This window comes from Canis aureus, chromosome 25, assembly GCF_053574225.1.
Source record: "Canis aureus isolate CA01 chromosome 25, VMU_Caureus_v.1.0, whole genome shotgun sequence".
NCBI lineage: Eukaryota > Metazoa > Chordata > Mammalia > Carnivora > Canidae > Canis > Canis aureus.
The window spans coordinates 19,541,115-19,560,923 of record NC_135635.1 but is presented as its reverse complement, the minus strand read 5'-3'; the positions used below and the strand labels follow the sequence as shown (position 1 = coordinate 19,560,923).

Sequence of the window (19,809 nt, the reverse complement as noted above, 5' to 3'; positions counted from 1 at the left end):
TCTTGTACATAGAGATGCCTGGGTGGCTTAGTCAGTTAAGCATCTGATTCTTGATTTCAGTTCAGGTCATGATCTCATGGTCATAAGATCAAGCCCTGCATCAGGCTCCATGCTAGGCAGGGAGTCTGCTTAAGATTCTCTCTCTCCTTCTCCCTCTGCCCCCCTCCTCTTGCCTTCTTCTCTATCTCACTCGCTCTCTCTTAAATAAATAAATAAATAAATAAATAAATAAATAAATAAATAAATCCCTTGTACATATTATTTTTGTGAAGGCAAAAATACCATTTGAGGGCAGCCCCGGTGGCTCAGCGGGGGCAGCCCCAGTGGCTCAGCAGTTTAGCGCCGTCTTCGGCCCAAGGCATGATCCTAGAGACCCAGGATCAAGTCCCATGTTGGGCTCCCTGCATATAGCCTGCTTCTCCCTCTGCCTGTGTCTCTGCCTCTGTGTGTGTGTGTGTGTGTCTCTAATGAATAAATAAATAAAATCTTAAAAAAAAATACCATTTGACTGTTCAAAATTTTGAAAACAAATTTAGTAATTACCCATTCTTATTTTGTTCTTTATTCAGCAAACATTTAGTCAGTCCTTATTATGTATCAGGTACTGCTCTAGACCTTGGAGAGACAGAACTATATACATCAAATCCCTGTTTTCCTAGGGTTTTCTTAGGGACCCTACATATTAGTGAAGCATAAGGCTGACAATAAACAAATGTGTGATATTTGAGGATGTTAAATGCCTTGGGGATCAGAGTGAAGAGCAGGTGTGCTATATTTTAGATAAAGTGCATGGAAGAGGCCTCGGTGATGAACTGATGTTGGCATTTAGGAAGAGACCTGAATGTACAGAGTGATGAAGTCACACAGTCATCTGGAAGGATATTCCACATGGAGGGAACACCAAGTACAAAGGGCTGATGTAGAAGGGCGCTTGTTTATATTTGAGAAAGGGCAAGGAAGACAGGGTGGCTGGAACCAAGTGAGCAAGGGGAAGACTGCAGGGAGATCAGAAAGATGTGCCAAAAGGAAAGTGAAAAAAAATGACTCCGTCCAAGTTATGAATATCTCTGTCAAATGCTGCTGATGTGTCCAGTAAAATGTGGACTTAAAATGAGCAGTCCTTAACTAATATAATATCAGATGAGCTCACATTGAAGGGACTTTAAAATCATAATTTAATCTCTAACAAGGTATCAGATTTGTAACTAGTGTTTTTTAATTTTAAATATACGTATTTCAGTACAAGTTTTAAGCATAAGATATTGCTAAGATAAAAATAAGGAAACAGTGGTTAAGTATAGAAGTTTAAAGAAAGAGAAGGAATAGTGTAAAAACTCCAGATTGTTAGAGTACATTTGTACTTTTTTTTTAATAAATGATGTGGGATATATTTGGGATACATCTAAAAACATAACTAATTGTTCTATTGATGATGTCAAGTATAATACACTGGAAATTCCATCCTTTATAACCATGTAACTTATGATTTAAAAAAAAAAAAAAAAAAAAACCTTTAGATAATGGGACGCCTGAATGGCTCAGCAGTTAAGCATCTGCCTTTGGGTCAGGGTGTGATCCCAGCATCCGGGATTGAGTCTCGCATCAGGCTCTCTGCGAGGAGCTTGCTTCTCCCCCTGCCTATGTCTCTGCCTCTCTCTGTGTGTCTGTCATTAATAAATACATAAAATCTTTAAAAAAAAAAAAAACTTTAGATAGCAACTTAAAAATGCATAAGGGGGCATACAGGACCAAAATTTTAGAGACCTCGTGCTCGCTTCAGCAGCAAATCTACTAAAATTTTAGAGACCTCTAAATCAAACCAATTTGAAAACAGTGTCACAGATTTGTAAGGTACTGATGTGTAGTTAGTTTTCTCTATTCCATGTAACATGATAAATCTCTAACCTTTATCAGCCATTAAAAAAATGGGTATCCTTGGCCATATGTGTGTCCAAGAAAGTAATATTGGGATGGGGCAGTGTAAGTTCTATTTGAAGAACTCCTTGAAGCAGTAGTCAGTAGCATTCTTTCTTTCAGCAAACTATTAAATATTGACCAAGAAGAAGATCCTACTAATTATTATTGCCTTGCAGTATGTGATATTTGGACACCATTAATTAGTTTTGATAGCCCCAATTCCATATTTTATCTGGGAAATTATACCAATGCATTTCTTTAATATTTAGTATACATTACTTATAAGCAAAACACATGTCTACATGAAGCTTTAATCAAGTTACTTGCTTTTAATTATGGTATAATTCTACTTCAGACTATTTTCATTGAGTCTCTTTTTTGACATTCGTAGAATTGTAACTGCCTTATTCATACTCAAAATCGGACACCTGTAATCTCTTTCATTAGGAGCAAGTTTCCAACACAAGTAATCTTTATTTTTACATTAAATTTGTTCACTCTACCTTCTATTAATAGTTTGCTTCCCTGTGGGGTTGTGTACTATCTTTGAATATTTTCTTCTAAACTAATTGTTCTAGTTTGTGTCCATTTGTCAACTAATTTATGATTAATTTTTTTCAGTAAGTCACACTTAAATATTTGTTGTTGGTAACTATAGTTTTGATATTTTGATTATCTGGTAAATATATTTCTCAATTCTACTTTTCCCTTTTTTGCATTACTGAAGATTATTGAGATGTATGTAATTAAAAATTATATTGTTCTCTTTATAAGAACTTGAGAATATGGAAAATATAGCCATTAAGAGGATCTTTAATACTTATTTACTGTGCTCCCCCTCCCACTTAACTTTTTTGGATAAAATAGAGTAATGAGAATCAGATTCTACAATGTTACTTTGCTGTGATTTCTTTTTCAAACTTTTTTTGAAAGGTGTTTCCTTAGCTTTTCCAACATCTTCACTCTTTGATTAGAATGACAGAAGTATACTTTGTGGTCTTTATCACACACATATTTTGTTAACAATTTATCAAATGTTTTTATATATTCTAGGACCTGAATAGCCTTTTACTAATAGTGTTATTCATTCTTCCAAAACAACTTACTAAGGTTGATTTAAAAAGATAGCCTCCCCCCACAAATATTTTCATTAAACCTTTACTTGTACATTAGTTCAGTGTAACAGTCTGAGCTTACACTCTGAAGCCAGGGGCTTACATGTTCTAAATATGGTTTTTAATACCAATTCTCAGATACAGAATTTTTTTGATATTTTAATTTCCTCATCTGTAAAATAGAAGTGATGATCATAATTTAGTCAGTTCTTATTTTCCATTCTACTTTTGAGACTTCTTCTGAAAATACAGCTGACCCCTGAAGAATGCAGAGATTATAGGTGTTGACATTCCACACAGTTGAAAATCCACATATACCTTTTGACTTCCCAAAAACTTAATCACTGATAGCTTACTGTTGCCCTTATCAATAACATAAACAGTTGGTTAACATAGATTTCTTTGTTACGTGTACTATATAAGAGTATTATATACTCTTATAATAGTGTAAGCTAGAGAAAGGACAATGTTATTAAGAAGGGGGCACCTGGCTAGCTCAGTTGGAAGAGCATTCAACTTATCTAGGGGTCATGAGCTTGACCCCACACTGGGTATAGAGGTTACTTAAAAATAAATAAACAAACTTTAAAGAAAAGAAAGAAAATCATAAGGAAAACATTTTTGCAGTACTATACTATAAAAAATCCACATATAATTGGACCCATATATTTCAAACCCGTGTTGTTCAAGGGTCAGCTGTATCAAATTAACCTGATGAAATGAGGGAAGAAATGCTAAGTCCTAATATTAATACTTTGTGCCACTTTTTGTGCAGAGTTTTATACCAGGGACCATTGTAGGTTGTTAGCTTTTTGACCAAGGAAGCTATGTGGAATGATCATCAAATAGTGAAATAAAGTTCCCCAAGAGAAGTAAATGCCAGTCAGTTCTTTGTTTTCTGGAACTTCATCCCCACTTTTTGATGATTGCTCCACATGGTTCCTCAGTCAAAAAGAGCAGTTGTAATTTTGTTTCCTACATGTAGGGTACATGTAGAAACTGTCAATGATACTCCCAATGTCCTTTTCCTGCTGCCCTTACCTAAATAAGACTCAAATATGTCTTTTCTTAACTAGGGTTCAAAAATCCTTTAAAAATAAATACTGCTTTGGTCATTTTTACACCAATCCACGAACTAATGGACTTTTGGCAATTCCAGATTCAATGCTACATCAGAGGAAGACTTTTATGGCAGAGTGTCTAAAATCTGCGTTAGTGTGGTGGTCTTCCTCTCTTAAATATCATCCCTAACTTTTCCCAGTTTCTCAGCCAATAATATTCCAGCCCTACTTTGGGTTCCATGCTCAGCATAGAGTGTGCTTGTCCTTCTCCCTCTGCTCCTCCCCTGATTCTCTCTCTCCAATAAGTAAATAAATTAAACCTTAAAAATACCTATATGTGTTTATACACATATATATGTACATACTATTAAAAATAATGGTGAGGGATACCTAAGTGGCTCATGTCAGGGTCCTGGGATCAAGCACCACATCAGGCTCCCTGCTCAGCGGGGAGTCTGCTTCTCACTCCCCCTCTCCCCAACTTGTGTTCTCTCTTGTTCTGCTCTCTCTCTCTCTCAAATAAATAAATCTTTAAAACAATAAAATAAAAAACTAAAAGCATGATGAACAGTAAATGAGCGTCAAATAGCGAGTGTGAAACTGATAGAGATTTAATATAAATATGTACGTATCAGAAGGTCTGTTCTGCTTATCAGAGTTAATCTGCAGAATCAGCTTGGAGTTTCCTAAGAACAAAACTATCATATTTTACATATAATATTCATAAGTTTAAATTGATTAGGAGTTTTATATTTCCAGACATCCTAAGTGAACTTGTTTGTCTAGGCAAAATTTTATTCCTATAGTTTAGAATCTATCCCCATTACATGCTTTTTCAATATTTTTAGGGTTTTTTCTTTTTTACACTTCTAGTTTGTGAATGCAAATACTCTTATGTAGCAGAGGAAAAAAAGACACTTGCCATTGAAACTTGAATATATATATGTTAAGGTGATCAATATAACCTGATCATTATGATTATTTTATTTTTAATTTTTAGCATTCATATACTCAAGCTATTACAGGAGATTTTATTTCATCAGTTGTTCTTCAGTCCCCACATTACGATGGCCAACTTGCTGGAAATTTTAGTCTCATTCACTTAATATTTTGAGCTTATCCTCAAATTCTTTAGCTCATACTCTAAAAAGTAAATTTTGGTTTCTGATTTGATGGTAGTCATGCACAGTATAAAGTTGGTATATATCTCACTGGGATCTATATTTGTCTCCTAATAAGAAAAACTAGAAATAACAGCATCAGTAAGTCCAGAGGCAAGCAATTTAGAGCTAGGACGGAAGCTTAACAAAATTATAAAATGATTCAGGATCCTTCTATTTTTGTGCTTTTTCTATCTTTAGCACTGGCTTACATTTTTAAGGCTACAGAATAGTAGCTGGAGCTCCAGTAAACACATTTGTGATGAAGGAGAAAGGAAAAATGGAAAAATTAAAGGAAAAAGAATTTGGGACAGGTGTCTGTCCCATTTTTAAGGAACTCTTCTAAGAGATCCTACCCAGCAACTTACACTCTCATGTCTTGAGCTACCCCTAGCTGGAAGGGAGTCTTGGGAGTGATGGCTTGAGGATGTTCATATCGTTCCTGGAACTAAACTGGAATTTTATTGGAGAGAGAGTTCATACGCTTTGCCATAATCCCTGACTTCTGATATCTTCTGTTTGGTGGGTGTTTAATGTTAGGTATTTTTCAGCATCTTCTATTTGAGCAGGTGCTCTTGCCATTTTTAGGCAATAATATCCAACTTTAGCTTTCTTAATTGAAAGCAAACTTCCTTTACTTGTTTACAAGGAGGATGGTGAGGGTTTTCTTACATTCCTTGATCCAGCTGGGAGGCAGCAAGGGATTTTAAGAGGACTGACTTGGTGTTTTCCCACTTGGTTTCCTCAGAAGGATAAATCTGTTTTAAAATATGCCAGACAGATGGTATTTTTTTCCTTAAGACCTCACTGATCAAGTACACATCATAAAATTTTGAATGAAGAGTAGGAGCAGTCCTATATATTAAAAATGAGAGAAAAAAGTCTATTCACACTAACTTCCATTTAATTAAATGGTGTTTTGTTCCATTGGCTTGATTTTGAATACTGAGGATTTCCTAATGGGAATCAGTTATGCATCATGGCTGTAGCGCATCTCACACTGTGTACTTGGCCAGTTGTATTAGTAGTAATGGGGATGTGAAAGTAAGCAAATGAAGACTGTCTTAGTCTCAAAGGTAAAACTAGGTGAGATCTGTACCATACAATACCTTTATGAATTACATTTGCCTTTTCTTTTGTTACGGACCTAGCAGGAAGTAGTCTGTTGTTTTTACATATGGTCACTGAGGTTTGTAAATTAAGGCAGTGATTTCTTATATGATGTATTTAATGTGCTAGTTTTTCTTTAAACACTTCTGTTGAATTTTCAGGGAAGTATTTGTATATTAATATAAGAGAAACTTTCCAGAACCTGTTTAGAAAGAGAAGATAATTACATGGTTTACTGACTATCTGTGGGGCTTAGGCATCTTGACAGGTTTTTGCATGAGTGTATGCAATGCAAGAAACTCTTGCATGTTTTATAGCACAACAGATATTATGGCAAGGACCCGAGTCATAACTGAAGTTCTTATCTGAGAAGACAATGTGGTATTGTGATTCAGGGAATAGGTTTGGTGTCATACAGCTGGATTTGAATCCTGGCCCTGCCACTCACCCCAGTTATCAGTCTCTAAGCCTCAGTGTCCTCATTCATAGAGTTCCAAAAGAATAAAAATAACATAATACAATGTTTCCCATTGATGCCCTGCATTTAATGTAATCTCCCCACTTTGAGCCTGGGCTGGACTGAGAGGAAATGAAAAGATTATATAGCTTCTGTCTTGGGTGCTTTCTCATTCTCTTGGTGTTCTTTTGATCCCTCTCATTCTCTCTTGGATTGCTTGCTTTGGGAAGTCAGCTGCCATCACATTAGCAACTTTGCTGAGGGGCCTCACCTGAGCTCTGTTACAAATGTATATTTTGAAGCATGTCCACAGCCACTGAGGGAACTTGGAAGCAGGTTCTTGCCCAGTTGAACTTTGACTTGACTACAGCCTAGCTAAGTACTTGATTGCAACCCCTAAGTAGAGACCATGAGCCAGAGGCACTCAGTTAAGCAGAACCCAGTTCCCTTGCCCAAAACTGTGAGATGATAAATATTTGTTGTTTTTTGCTTTAAACCATTAGATTTGGGGTGATTTGTTACACAATAAGAGACAACTAATACAACACATAAAGAGGTTCACCTGTGCATGGCAGGTAGCAAGCACTACCTATCGAGAATTCGTAACACTAATCTCAAAACAAGAAAAGATAATACTTAATTCCACATTACAGGGTTATCGATCATGCATTGTAAATCATCTTTAGTATATGTGTGCACAGAGCTCCCAAATAAACCTTGTGGACAGTCACTTGCCTATTTTTGTAGATTGACACATATAAGGCAAATTGTATCAGTCATCTGAGATTTTAAGATAGGATGGAGAGATAGGAACAAGAGGTCATGTAATTCTTTCTTCTGCTTCAAAATAAGATGAAATATATGTTGCTGAGGATCAAAACAAAAGAGGAGATAGAGAGTAATTAGCAGATATTATTCCTTATAGTAACACAAAAGAATTGCTAAAAATATTTAAAAAGAAGAATTGATAAAAATACAAGAGTTTGTGTTTGTTACTTAAACATTTTATTACTTAACAGTATTTGTTTAGGATCCTCATGTTTATTTAATTCACAAAAAGGTCATCCTACATATTGCAATATTTGCAGTAACCAAGTTCTTGAAAAAATATGTAGAGAAAGATTATTTCACTGTTTGGGAGCATGTAACAAATTGTATTAAAAACTTTGTGTGGAATGTCATATTAAAATCAGTTAGTCTGCCTTGCCAGAATCAATCTATCTTATATTTGAGATAAACACTCTGCTTGCCAATGAATTCTAGAAAGTAGAATATGGAACTTATTAATGGGGAAATATAACCTTATAGTTTAGAGCCCTAAGATAGAATTTCTGCATAACTACTATTACAGTTTATCTACCTTTACCTTTTTTCCAAAATTTCCCTAGATCAATGGCTTTCTTTTTTTACGTTGTTTTGGAAATTTTAAGGTTTTCTTTGGAAATTGTCACAGGAGTAAAGCAGTTGTTACCAGAATCCCTCCCCCCACCCCAAATTCATTGAATTTCACATATAGAAGTTCATACCATAAAGTCTATTGCCTACCAGGCAAGTCAGAGTAAAATCTTTTTTTCTTTTTTTTTAAATATTTACTCACTATTACAGTACATCCTTTTCTGGCCAACTGTTTTAAGATCGAATAAGGTTGTATTCCAAGGTGGTTTGCTTGCACATCAGAGTCTGGAATGCATATTGGTTTATTCTGTCCAGATGATTTAGCGAAGAGCAGAAATGAATATTCCCATTTCCCAGTGGATTCTTATGGCAGTTTGAGATAAAAAGGCAGAACTGCCCAAATATGTAGAACTTATTTTAGATGATTCAAATACAGAGAATTTACTTACCCCAAGACATCTTAAAACAAAACAAAACAAAGCAAAAAAACAATCCTTTAGTTGTGGCCAATAGAGTTTAAGTCTCTTTATACCCGTTTTTCATTTACTATAAAAGAGCATCTGTAATTCATCTTGGGCATGGTAGAAAATTACACAACTTCTTTATATGTTGACATTTTTTAACTCTATAAATAGTCAGATAGACTTGAAATACCCTTTAAAATTGAAAAGTATTCTCAAAGAGAAAAGGAGATGTGAACCTTGGATTGAAAGTCTTCATGGGTCATGAATGATGGCCTGCAAATGTTCTGCGAAAGAGGTTGGGCCTACATTTCTGAACTTCAAGGTTGAGGCAACTGGCACTGCCTTAGTTCAAACCACTGTCCTGACATTATATCGAAACTTTTAGAGTCAGAGTTATTCTAAACATGTACTTTATATAACATTATTATCCTAAAGTTGGTTCAAAGTCTCTTTCAACATGATTTAAAATAATGACATAGCAATAGTCCCAGAGAGGAGATTTCATGTCTAAACTCAAGCTTTATATACAGTATATCCCTCTTGCAATTGAATTTGCTTCTCTGAAAATATAAAGAAAAGACTATTTTAAAAGAGAAACTCTATATGGTTAGTGTACTAATAATAAAACAGATACCATAGAACCTCCCTTAATGCAACTAGTAATATTACAGAGAAGTCTATATTTCCTTAGGCTAAATTGATGAAAAGCAGAATTTGAGGATACAGAAGAAAAGTAAAGAGGGTAGTGTTTAGAGCAAAAATGTTTAAATGTTACACAATAAAAGTAATCACCACTCAAGAATAACTTGCTCTTCTTCAAGTCTATCAGCCCTTATTATGATGATTTCATAAAACATACCAGACCATTATAGTTATGTTCGCATATTAAGTTTTAAAGTCAATCCATAATCCACTTCCTTCATGTCTATACCAGGGCTAAGAGTGGTGATGTCATTGCACCCAGAATAGTTCTCAGCACGTACTAGGGATGAGTCTTACCTATCCATTGTCAAAAACTCAGGGAGACCCTAGAACGCACTTGTTACCTAGGAGGGTTTTTCTTAAGCAAACATAAACTCAGGTTAATACATTTAAATATATTTTTAAAACTATGATTTTTAATTGTAGGAGGACATTTAAGTTTGTGAAATGCATCTCTTAACCACTCAGAGCATCAATTTTCCATAAGTATAAAATGCAGATGTTAGACTAAGAAGTCTCATAATGTCTTTCCACTAAAATTCCGATTATTCATTAAGAGGAAACTCAATCAATATAGTCTTTTTCCAATATTTGCAGTTTGTTTTCAGTCTACAGAAGTTCTCAAGAAAAATTAATATGTGGGGTATTTTCCAAAGTATGCTTTATGCACATGCACAGATAATTTCAAAGTTTAAAAAGTTTGACAAGTGTTACTCTACTGTAGCCATTTTGGCAGTTAACAATGCTTATGAGCACAAAAGCTCTGAGAAGTTCTAAGGAAAAGAAACTCTTTTTAATCCTGCATTTCTCGGGATCCCTGGGTGGCGCAGTGGTTTAGCGCCTGCCTTTGGCCCAGGGCGTGATCCTGGAGACCCGGGATCGATTCCCACGTCAGGCTCCCAGTGCATGGAGCCTGCTTCTCCCTCTGCCTGTGTCTCTGCCTCTCTCTCTCTCTCTGTGACTATCATAAATAAAAATTAAAAAAAAAAAAAAAAAAAAAAAAAAAAAACAAACCAGGACATGTGCTACATAAAAATGGTGTTTTGTACATTGTGGGAAACACTCCTCCAGTATGTAAGGACCTCAACAATTTGGAAAAATCATTGTTAGTAGTTTCCTAGGCCTGCTATAACAAAGTACCACAAACTGGATGGCTTAAAACAACAGAAATTTATTTTCATAGTTCTAGAGGCTAGCAGTCTGAAATCAAGGTGTTGGGAGGGCCGCGCTATCTCTGAAGCTCCAGGGCGTGAACTGTTCTATGCCCTTCTCCTAGCTTCCAATGTTGCTGGCAATCTGATGCATTCCTTCGTTAATAGCCACATCACCCCAGTCTCCACCTCCATCTTCATGTGGTATTCTTCCCCACGTCTATCTCTGTGTTTCTCTGTCTTTTATTAGGACACTAGTGAGTCAATGTAGAGGCCATCCTAATCTGGTATGACCTCATCTTACATTCTAATTATATCTGCAAAGACCCTTTTTCCAAATGAGGTGATACTCACAGATGCGGGAGTTCGGAATTAAATACATCGTTTGGAGGGACACAATTCAACCCATTACAATAGTTATCTGTCAAACCTCATATTCCCATTGCTCCTTAGCCAGATCATGTGTTACAGTGCACCAGGTCTCAATTTTCTGACCTTTCTCTCTCATCTACATTCATTCCATAAAGTCTTCTGTGCTTTAAATGTCTTTAGATACAGATGATTTCCAAATTTGATCTTGTCCTGATCTTGTCCCTGAACTTCAGTCTTATATCCAATATCTGCCATATATGATAGGAGTATACAAACTAACCCTGTCCAAAACAAAATTCTCATTTTCCTGTGGCCACCTTACTCCACTTGCAGCCCATCACCAATAAATGGCAATATTATTCTAAGAATAACCTTTTATTTCTCTCTTCCTTTCATCTACACTCCTAATCCATCAGCAGCTCCAGTTGATCCTTTCTCAGATATGTTCCCAGCCTGATGTGCTGTTAAGCTTCCACTGCCAGCAGTCTGATTAATGTTATATCTTTCCCAAACCAGAAGTCTCCCAACTGGGTTTTCCTCTTCCACTCTTGTCCCACTACCGTCTGTTGTCCCCAGAAACAAAGTGTGATGTTTTTCAAACCTTAAGTATGATCACACTCCTCTTCAAAACTCTGCAATGTCCTCCATGACCTAAAGTGTCCTACATGTTCTGGCCACTGTCTACTTCTTGATCCTTCCTCCCTCTCCCCCTTGCTCATTTTGCTCCAGTTTTATTAAATGCCACTCCAGTCAAACCAGATCTGAACCCACATTTTGGACTTTGCTCTTGAAATTTCATCTGCCATAAAATTTCTTTCTTTCCTGATGCTTTTGTGTGGTTCCTATCCTCCCTCATTTCTTTCAGCTCTCTTCATGACCACCTTGTCCATGTGCTGTTCTCTATTCATGCTACCCCAAAAGCTTTCCCCTTGTCTTGGTGAAATGCTACTTTGTCATTTTTATAGTACTGATCTCTACCTGAAAAGTAGTTTTTGTCTCCTCAAACTATTGTATAAATTATGTAAGAACAGAGAATTGTCTGATTCACCACTGTATTTATAGCTCCTAAAATGGTGTCTGGCACATAGCAGGTGCTGGAGAAATATTGAATAAATGAGCAAATGAAAGAATGTATGAATACTCCTAAGCAGTCTTTCTCCACTACATTCAAGCTTCTTTCCTTAGTGTCTCTCGACAGTCTCTTTTTGTGACAGTCTCTTTTTGTTCTAATCTGCTTTCCTACAATTTCTAACCCATCTTCTCTTTGTCTAAGGAGACTCTCTTGATACCCTGAGCGCCTGTTCAAGTCCTGCCTTCATGAACTTTTCACTGCTATCCTCCTGCCATGATCCCTCCCTGTCTCTGATCTTCCATTGGACTCTGTCTTTACATATCAGCACCTAATTTCTCTTCAATTTTTGCATGTGTGTCTCTCCAAAAAGATTGTAAACTTCTTAAGGACAAGGATATTATAATATACTTTTTTTTGCTCAGGCCTCAGAGCAATAATGTACAAATAGTGGTAAATCTTGACTTTTTTTTTATTGATCAACTGATTGAGTAATCGATTAATTGATTGCCTCAATCTCAAATATGTAAATGAAACAACAGCATTAGCGTCTGTTGGGGAGATATATAATAAAGTCAGAAAAAGAGAGGCATTCATATCCAAATAACACCATTAAAAGGTCAGCACTATAATAAATTAAGTGACTGAAGAACTATTTCGTTTCTTATTAAAAGGTAAACAATCTTTCTTATCCAGTATGATGATATTAACTGGAAAATCTGTCTGAGTAATTGCAGTTTCAGATCATCATACTTGACCTTTCTTTAATGCTCATGAAAGAGCTTGTTAATGAATGTGAAAACTGAACCGATAAAACTTACTAAACTGATAACATTTGCTTATGGAATCACTTTCCCCTCAGTGAATTTTATATCCATTGTAGCTTTTTGAAAAAATTAGATCACTTTTTAAAGAATAGTTTAATATAGTGGAGGGCATATTGAGAAGTAACACTGATAAAGGTAAACTCAATACTTTCACATCTCTTTCTATATCTTGTTGGTAGAAGCCCCAAAAGATATTGAAACCACAATTAGTACTAAGTGTATTATATGTATATATATTACACATAAAATACATACATACACAAAAACAGTGTTTCAGATTTTCTGGGATGTAAACAGTGTTCTTAACAGTTCTATTAAAAAGAGCCATATTTATTTGTAATGGACTGAATTGTGCTCTTCAGACCAATAGAAGTTTACCATCCATCATATTGTATTTTGAAATGAAAACTAAGACCTAGAGGTCTTTTTCTCTTTCTTGCTACAGCATGAAATACTAATGGAAATGTAAATCTAATTCAAGGAGTTACTAGGAAGTCACGTGTTCTTTTTTGTTTCCTCCTGACCTATTAACTTTTAGCAAATCGTACCTTTTGAAATGGTTTTCAGCAGTATGCAAACTGAAGTGATGCAAAGAGGGAAGAAAGATTTAAAAGGCCGAGGTGTCTGTTTCAGAGACCTCAAAATTTCCAGGGTTTTTTTCAGCTGAAACAACAGAAAATGGAAGCGAAAACAAAACAGTTAGAGCTATAGTTTTAGGAAAAGATTGTAAACCCATACTCAGAAATGCTTGCCACCACTACTCTGGACATAATATTGTCAGGATGAAGTCATAGAGTACAAATCTTTGACTCACTTTGAAATGAAAGCCACAAATACAGCACTAAGCCCCAATTTTCAAGGGCCAAAAAGAGTTGAATTATTTTACCAAAATTCTTTTGTCTCAATAAAGGATAATAAAGTAATGCCTAATAAAACAGAAACTGTTGAAATTCAGGAACTTGCCTAAAACGTCAGCTTGATGGACTTATTTCAGAGAGAGGAATCTGCCATCTTTATAAGTGAAAAGATCTCAAGTGTTCCTCTTCACAGACATGATTTTTGTATCATGTCCATGAAGGACTCACCAAAACTGGAAGATCAGCTCTGGGCTCTGGGATGGCCCAATTTATCTTCCTTCCCATAGGGGATCCCCATTGCTCCTTAAAGTGTTGAGTTCCCATTGATTTAATGGATCCTTGCCTTCAGAGGGTTCTGGGGAGGCATGCTGAAAGATATGAAGTGAACCTTGGAGCTGCCTAAAGCCAAAACCAGTATATCCATCATCATATAATCCATTAAGTCCACAGGCAAAAAAGAGAGAAGTGCTTGTTATGCTTAAATAAATTTTTTTGCCCTATGTATACACCTACTTTTTAAAAAATTACAGAGTATTCATTCTGAACGTTTAAATACAGATGATTATTGTCACTTAGCAACAATCACAGGTTGCATGTTAATTATGTGTGTTTGTGCAATAGGCCCTCAGAAGAAGTTTCTCCTCTAATATTCATAAATTCTAAAATATTCAAATTTTATTTTAGTGCAACTCCTGATTATTCTAGGAGGCTTCTAGAAGACTTTGAACTATTAAAGCTAACATTTATGAAACATTGTAAAACACCCTTGAAGCCCCCTCCAAAATGAATCCATGTGTCTTATCCTGCCTGGCACCATCCTCTATATACAATTCCGGATACAACCATCCTCCCTGATTACATAATTTCCTTGCCTCGAAAAGAAATGTTCTATTGCTTATTGATGTTAACTCAAAAAAATACACTTTTGTATTTTGCTTGGCTTTTGTGCTATAAGAAAAAAGGGATATCAGACTATCTCTAGTCTGACCATTTCCCTTCTAAATTCAATTTCATTACAAATGTTCACTAATTTATATTCTCCTGAAATATTTGATGGTATGGTTGGTAATATGTTCATTAATATGTGATACATTAAGATTTATCATAAAGTTGTAGTAATTAAGCCAGCATTATATTTGTGTGGGGGTAGATGAATTATCTAGTAGAACAGAATAGGGAACCCAAAGACAGTTTCTGCCCTATTTGGAAACCTGATTCATGATAGAAGTAACATTGCAGATAACATATGCTTTGGCTTAACCAACTCTATAAGATGTACTAACGTAGGTATACAGAGATCTGTGTTGAAGGATGTTCATTATAGCATTGATTTAATAGCAAAAGATTAGGAGCAATCCAAATGTCTATCAATAGAATAATTTTTAAATAAATAATAAAATATCTATTTTATAAATGTATATATAATTATAAATGTACAGTGGAAAATGTATACAGCCATTTGAAAGAAAAAACAGGGAAAACTGATCCTCTCAAACACTGCAGAAGGGACTAATATGTTAGCACCCTTACTCTGGAAAGCAGCTTTGTACTATCTATCACAATTTAAAATTATGCAAATCTTATGATGTAGAAATTTCACCTATTGGAATCTGTCCAAGAGATACCCTTGAATATCTTTTGAAGGGAGTGCACTCAGGTTGTTAATTTCCTCGATGCTTCAAAAACGGGACAAAACTGGAACAAACTTACATGTCTTCATCAGTGGGGAGAGTGGCTACATAAATCGTGGAATACAGTCAAGCAATTTCTTAAAAATGAGGGAAATTTTCCAGTAATAACAGTTGAAACAAGTGATTGTGTGAACCCTCTCATAGTCAACAGTTGTAAGATCTGGACCAAATATATTTTTTTAAGATTTTATTTATTTATTCATGAGAGATAGAGAGAAAGGCAGAGACACAGGCAGAGGGAGAAGCAGGCTCCCCGCAAGGAGCCCGATGTGGGATACGATCCCAGATCCTGGGATCACGCCCTGATGCGGTAGATGCTCAACCACTAAGCCACCCAGGCGTCTCTGGACCAAATATTTTTAAAATCCTGTCTTTACATGCTTGAAAGCATCTGAAAATTAGGTAGAAACCCCTGGGAATGGACTAGACCTGGGTAGTACACTCTTTTGTACTATTTGAATTTGGACCAAGTACAAAATTTTTAATATATATACAAATATGAATATAAATATTCATATCTCAATTTGTTTTACATGTATTAAAATAAAACTTTTAAAATTCACCTTCATCTCCTACTTTTAGATTAGGTCAAGCACATTTTTGCTTTTAGAATTAAACATGGATCTGTCATTTCCTGGTGGATTGATTGCCTAGCTTTGTTTAAGAATTTATTGATTCATGAATGCCTGAGTGGCTCAGCGGTTAAAAGTCTGCCTTCAGCTCAGGGAGTGATCCTAGAGTCCTGGGATCAAGTCCCACATCGGGCACCCTGCATGGAGCCTACTCCTCCTTCTGCCTGTGTCTCTGCCTCTCTCTCTGTGTCTCTCATGAATAAATAAATAAAATCTTTAAAATAACATAATTTATTGATTCATTCTATCTCAGCAAATATTTTTTGAGTTTCTAACATGTGCCAAACCCCCTTCTAGATGCTGGGATACAATAGTGAGCAAGACAGACAAGATCTCTGCTCATTTGGGGTTTATATTGTAATGAACCAACTTGTTTAATAGACATGTGTAAGCCGAGGCATATATTCACCTGAAGGGATCATCTGAGAGAGGAAGGGAAAAAAAGAGGAAAAAGGATAAATAGAAATCCTATTTCTGTATGTTCACTAAAATCCCAAACTGTTAGAATTGAAAGGAGTAGTAGTAGTAGTGTTCCATTTTTTACATGAGCATTTTGCTAAATGCATTTTTATTAACTAATTTTTCAGATATTTCAACATTTTAACCTTCCAGCTTTTCAGTCATTTTGAATGAATATCAGTGGATTATAAAAGTGGAATTTAACATAATTCTTGTTTGGACTTTTTTTTTCTTATGTTAAAGAAAGCTTATGGGAAGATTATGTCAGCTTTTGCATAAGTATGACAGGTATATACTGTGAAATGGAATTTACTTGGCCTTTTTTTTTTTTTTTTTTTTTTTTTTTGTTGTTCCTTCATTGTTCTATAACCTATAGGCAATGTGTTGTCATTGGTTATTTTTACACCATGGGCAAGTTGACTTTTTTATTGTTTTTTTATTTCAATTCCAGTATAGTTAACATACAGTATTCTATTAGTTTCAGGTGTACAATATAGTGATTCACCAATTCTATACATTACTCATTCTCACCATGATAAATATACTCTTTAATCCCCACCATCTATTTCACCCATCCCCAATCTACCTCCCCCCTGGTAACCATCAATTTGTTCTTTATAGTTAAGAATCTGTTTCTTGGTGTGTCTCTCTGTCTCATATTTTTTTTTCCTTTTGTCCATTTGTTTCTTAAATTCCACATATGTGTCAAATCATATGGTATTTGTCTTTCCCTGACTTATTTCACTTAGCGTTCTACTCCCTAGTTCTATGCATATCATTGCAAATGGCAAGAGCTCGTCGTTTTTGTGGCTGAATAATATTCCATTATTATAATATTATTATATATTATTCCATTTATATATACATACACCCACACACACACACACAAACCACATCTTTATCCATTCATTGATGGATACTTGGGCTGCTTCCACTATTTGGCTATTGTAAATAATGCTGCAATAAACATAGGGGTACATGTATCCCCTTGAATTAGTGTTTTTGTATCCTTTAGGTAAATATCCACTAGTACAGTGGCTGGGTCATAGGGCAGCTCTGTTTTTAACTTTTTGAGGAATCTCCATACTGTTTTCCAGAGTGGCTGCACCAGTTTGTATTCCCACCGGCAGTGCATGAGGGTTCATTTTTCTCCACATCCTCGCCAACACCTGTTGTTTCTTATGATTTTAATTTTAGCCATTCTGACAGGTGTGCAGTGAAAACTCTTTGTGGTTTTGATTTGCATTTCCCTGATAATGAGTGATGTTGAGCACCTTTTCATGTATCTGTTGGACCCTGGGCAAATATTTTAGGGCAGAAAGGGAGTTAGAAACTATCTAGATATATTCAATAATCCTTACCATCCAAAAATTTATTTCTTATATGACTTTTATTATTAAACTTTTGTTCACTATATTAATTTGTTATTGATACATTAAAACAGTCTTTTAACTCAGTAGGAAGACCAGATCAAATAAGTTTCAACAATATCAAGTATTTCTTAAAGTACACCTGTCCCAAGAACTTTCTCTACCTTCAGTCTCAGGACATGATCTCTTTACTTTTTCTTTATTCTGCTAAACTCTATGCATGATGTAATTATACTGTATTTTTGTACTGTGTATTTCTTTTGTTTTTCACATTTGTCATATTTTTATGATCTTTGTGGGTATTTGGTCTGTATATTCATTAAGAACTGACATTTTTATATTTTTATTTTCTGAAATCACTGATCAAATTTATATTTTCCAGTAATTGAATATCAACCAATATCAATTTTAAAATTGTAATAACTATCATCTCACTTTAAATATTGTAGGCCAGAATTAGTGACTACATTGTCTCTGAATTTAAAGCACTAGTGGATTTTGTAAATCATCATCTAAAAGGTTTCTCTAGTAGACTTCAGTGGTATAATACTCCTTATCTGTCAACTAAGTATATTTTTTTTTCTCTTTTTCTCTCTCTTTAAAAAAACAAAACAAAAACAAAAACCAACAGCTTGATCAAGTCATCCGCCAAAGAAGCCTGTCCAGTTTGGAACTGTTCCTCTCTTGTGCTCAGAAACAGTTAAGTGCTTTAATAGCTACAGAACCAGTTGACATTGAATAAAGAGAACATGACAAGCTAACCCACACTGGCAATGGATAAATCATTAGACCTCTAAAATACATGCTGTGAATTATAAAGATGCTTTTGTTTTCCTTCCAAACCTTGGAGAATTGATTTCCACTTCAAGGGTAAACCAAACCAATATTTAGAAGAACTATCACGAGATCTAATTTATTTTTCTTTTGTTTTTTCCTTTATATTTACTGTCATTTTCTTAGTAGCAGTAATTGTAGTAGTAGCAGCAACAGAAAGTATGATGTGACCCAAAAGCCATTGAAAATTGCCACATGACCGAAAGCTAATTAAACTTCATAGCCGCTGGTGGCCTATTATACCATATTTGGCAAAAGTAGTAAATATCTTCACTTATTGCTTCACAGTGACTCTTGATAAGATTCTAGAATGTAATCGTACATTTATTTGATTTTGAGAATAGAAACAGCATGGACTTCAACATCACTTATTTATCTATGTAACTTTGATATAAAACATTGATAGGACAAAGAAACATTCTGATATTACCAGACCCCTTTTCTGTAGTGGGATCTATGTATTTTCATTGGTGGCAATTAAAAATACTGAACATTATTATATTAATTCAGCTTTGATCTGAGGTACTGCTTAAAGGGGTATGTGTGTGATATATGCTTATTTCCTGTTTCTGTTCTTCAAAGTCACTATAAATCAATAAAATCATCTTTCTTACTAATCATATCGTGAACTAAATCTCTAGACAGATAATATAACTTAGCCATTTTGTAGAAATTCAGGTTCAAATATAAAAGAGATAAAATCCTTTCCCAGTACTTCAGAATGTATTTAATCATGAGCAATGTACTTTAATGCAAAATCATGAGTTTTTTTAACATCAAGACTAAAATACTGTCATTGAAATGTATACAAACATTTTGTCTTGCTTTCTGAAATGCTTCTATTTCCATGGGCTTTGTACTTTTCTGGGATTTCTCAGTGTAATAAAAAGAACTCCAAAAACTCACTTGGTTATTAGTTTTCTTTTTTTAATCTTTTTAAAAAGCTAATTCTTCTTAAACAATCTTTCTTACTCAAACTTCTATATCCATGGATGATGTTTTTGATATAGATCCCCCCAAACATCTAAAATAATGTTTATGAACAGTCTTTAAATGTTGATAACTACTTAATCTCCTCTTATAAATTTAAAAAAGAAATTAAACAGGCCACTTGTTTGACATGCAGCATAGTAAATAGAGGAGGAGGGCTTTTAATTTAGGAACAA

At 35.0% G+C, this 19,809-nt stretch overlaps 1 protein-coding gene across 6 annotated transcripts in view; it reads left to right on the top strand.

Moving 5' to 3' along the window:
• The window catches only part of CCDC91 (coiled-coil domain containing 91), a 331,386-nt gene extending 311,838 nt beyond the window's left edge, over window positions 1–19,548 (top strand). For all 6 annotated transcript variants that reach the window (XR_013364095.1, XR_013364094.1, XR_013364092.1 and 3 more), the window contains one exon: window positions 18,441–19,548. Coding sequence is in view for 3 of the 6 variants with exons in the window: in XM_077870590.1 (XP_077726716.1) it covers window positions 18,441–18,551 (111 nt within the window). In the remaining 3 variants the exon portion in view is untranslated. The remainder of the gene's footprint in view (window positions 1–18,440) is intronic.
• Window positions 19,549–19,809: the final 261 nt, after the last annotated feature.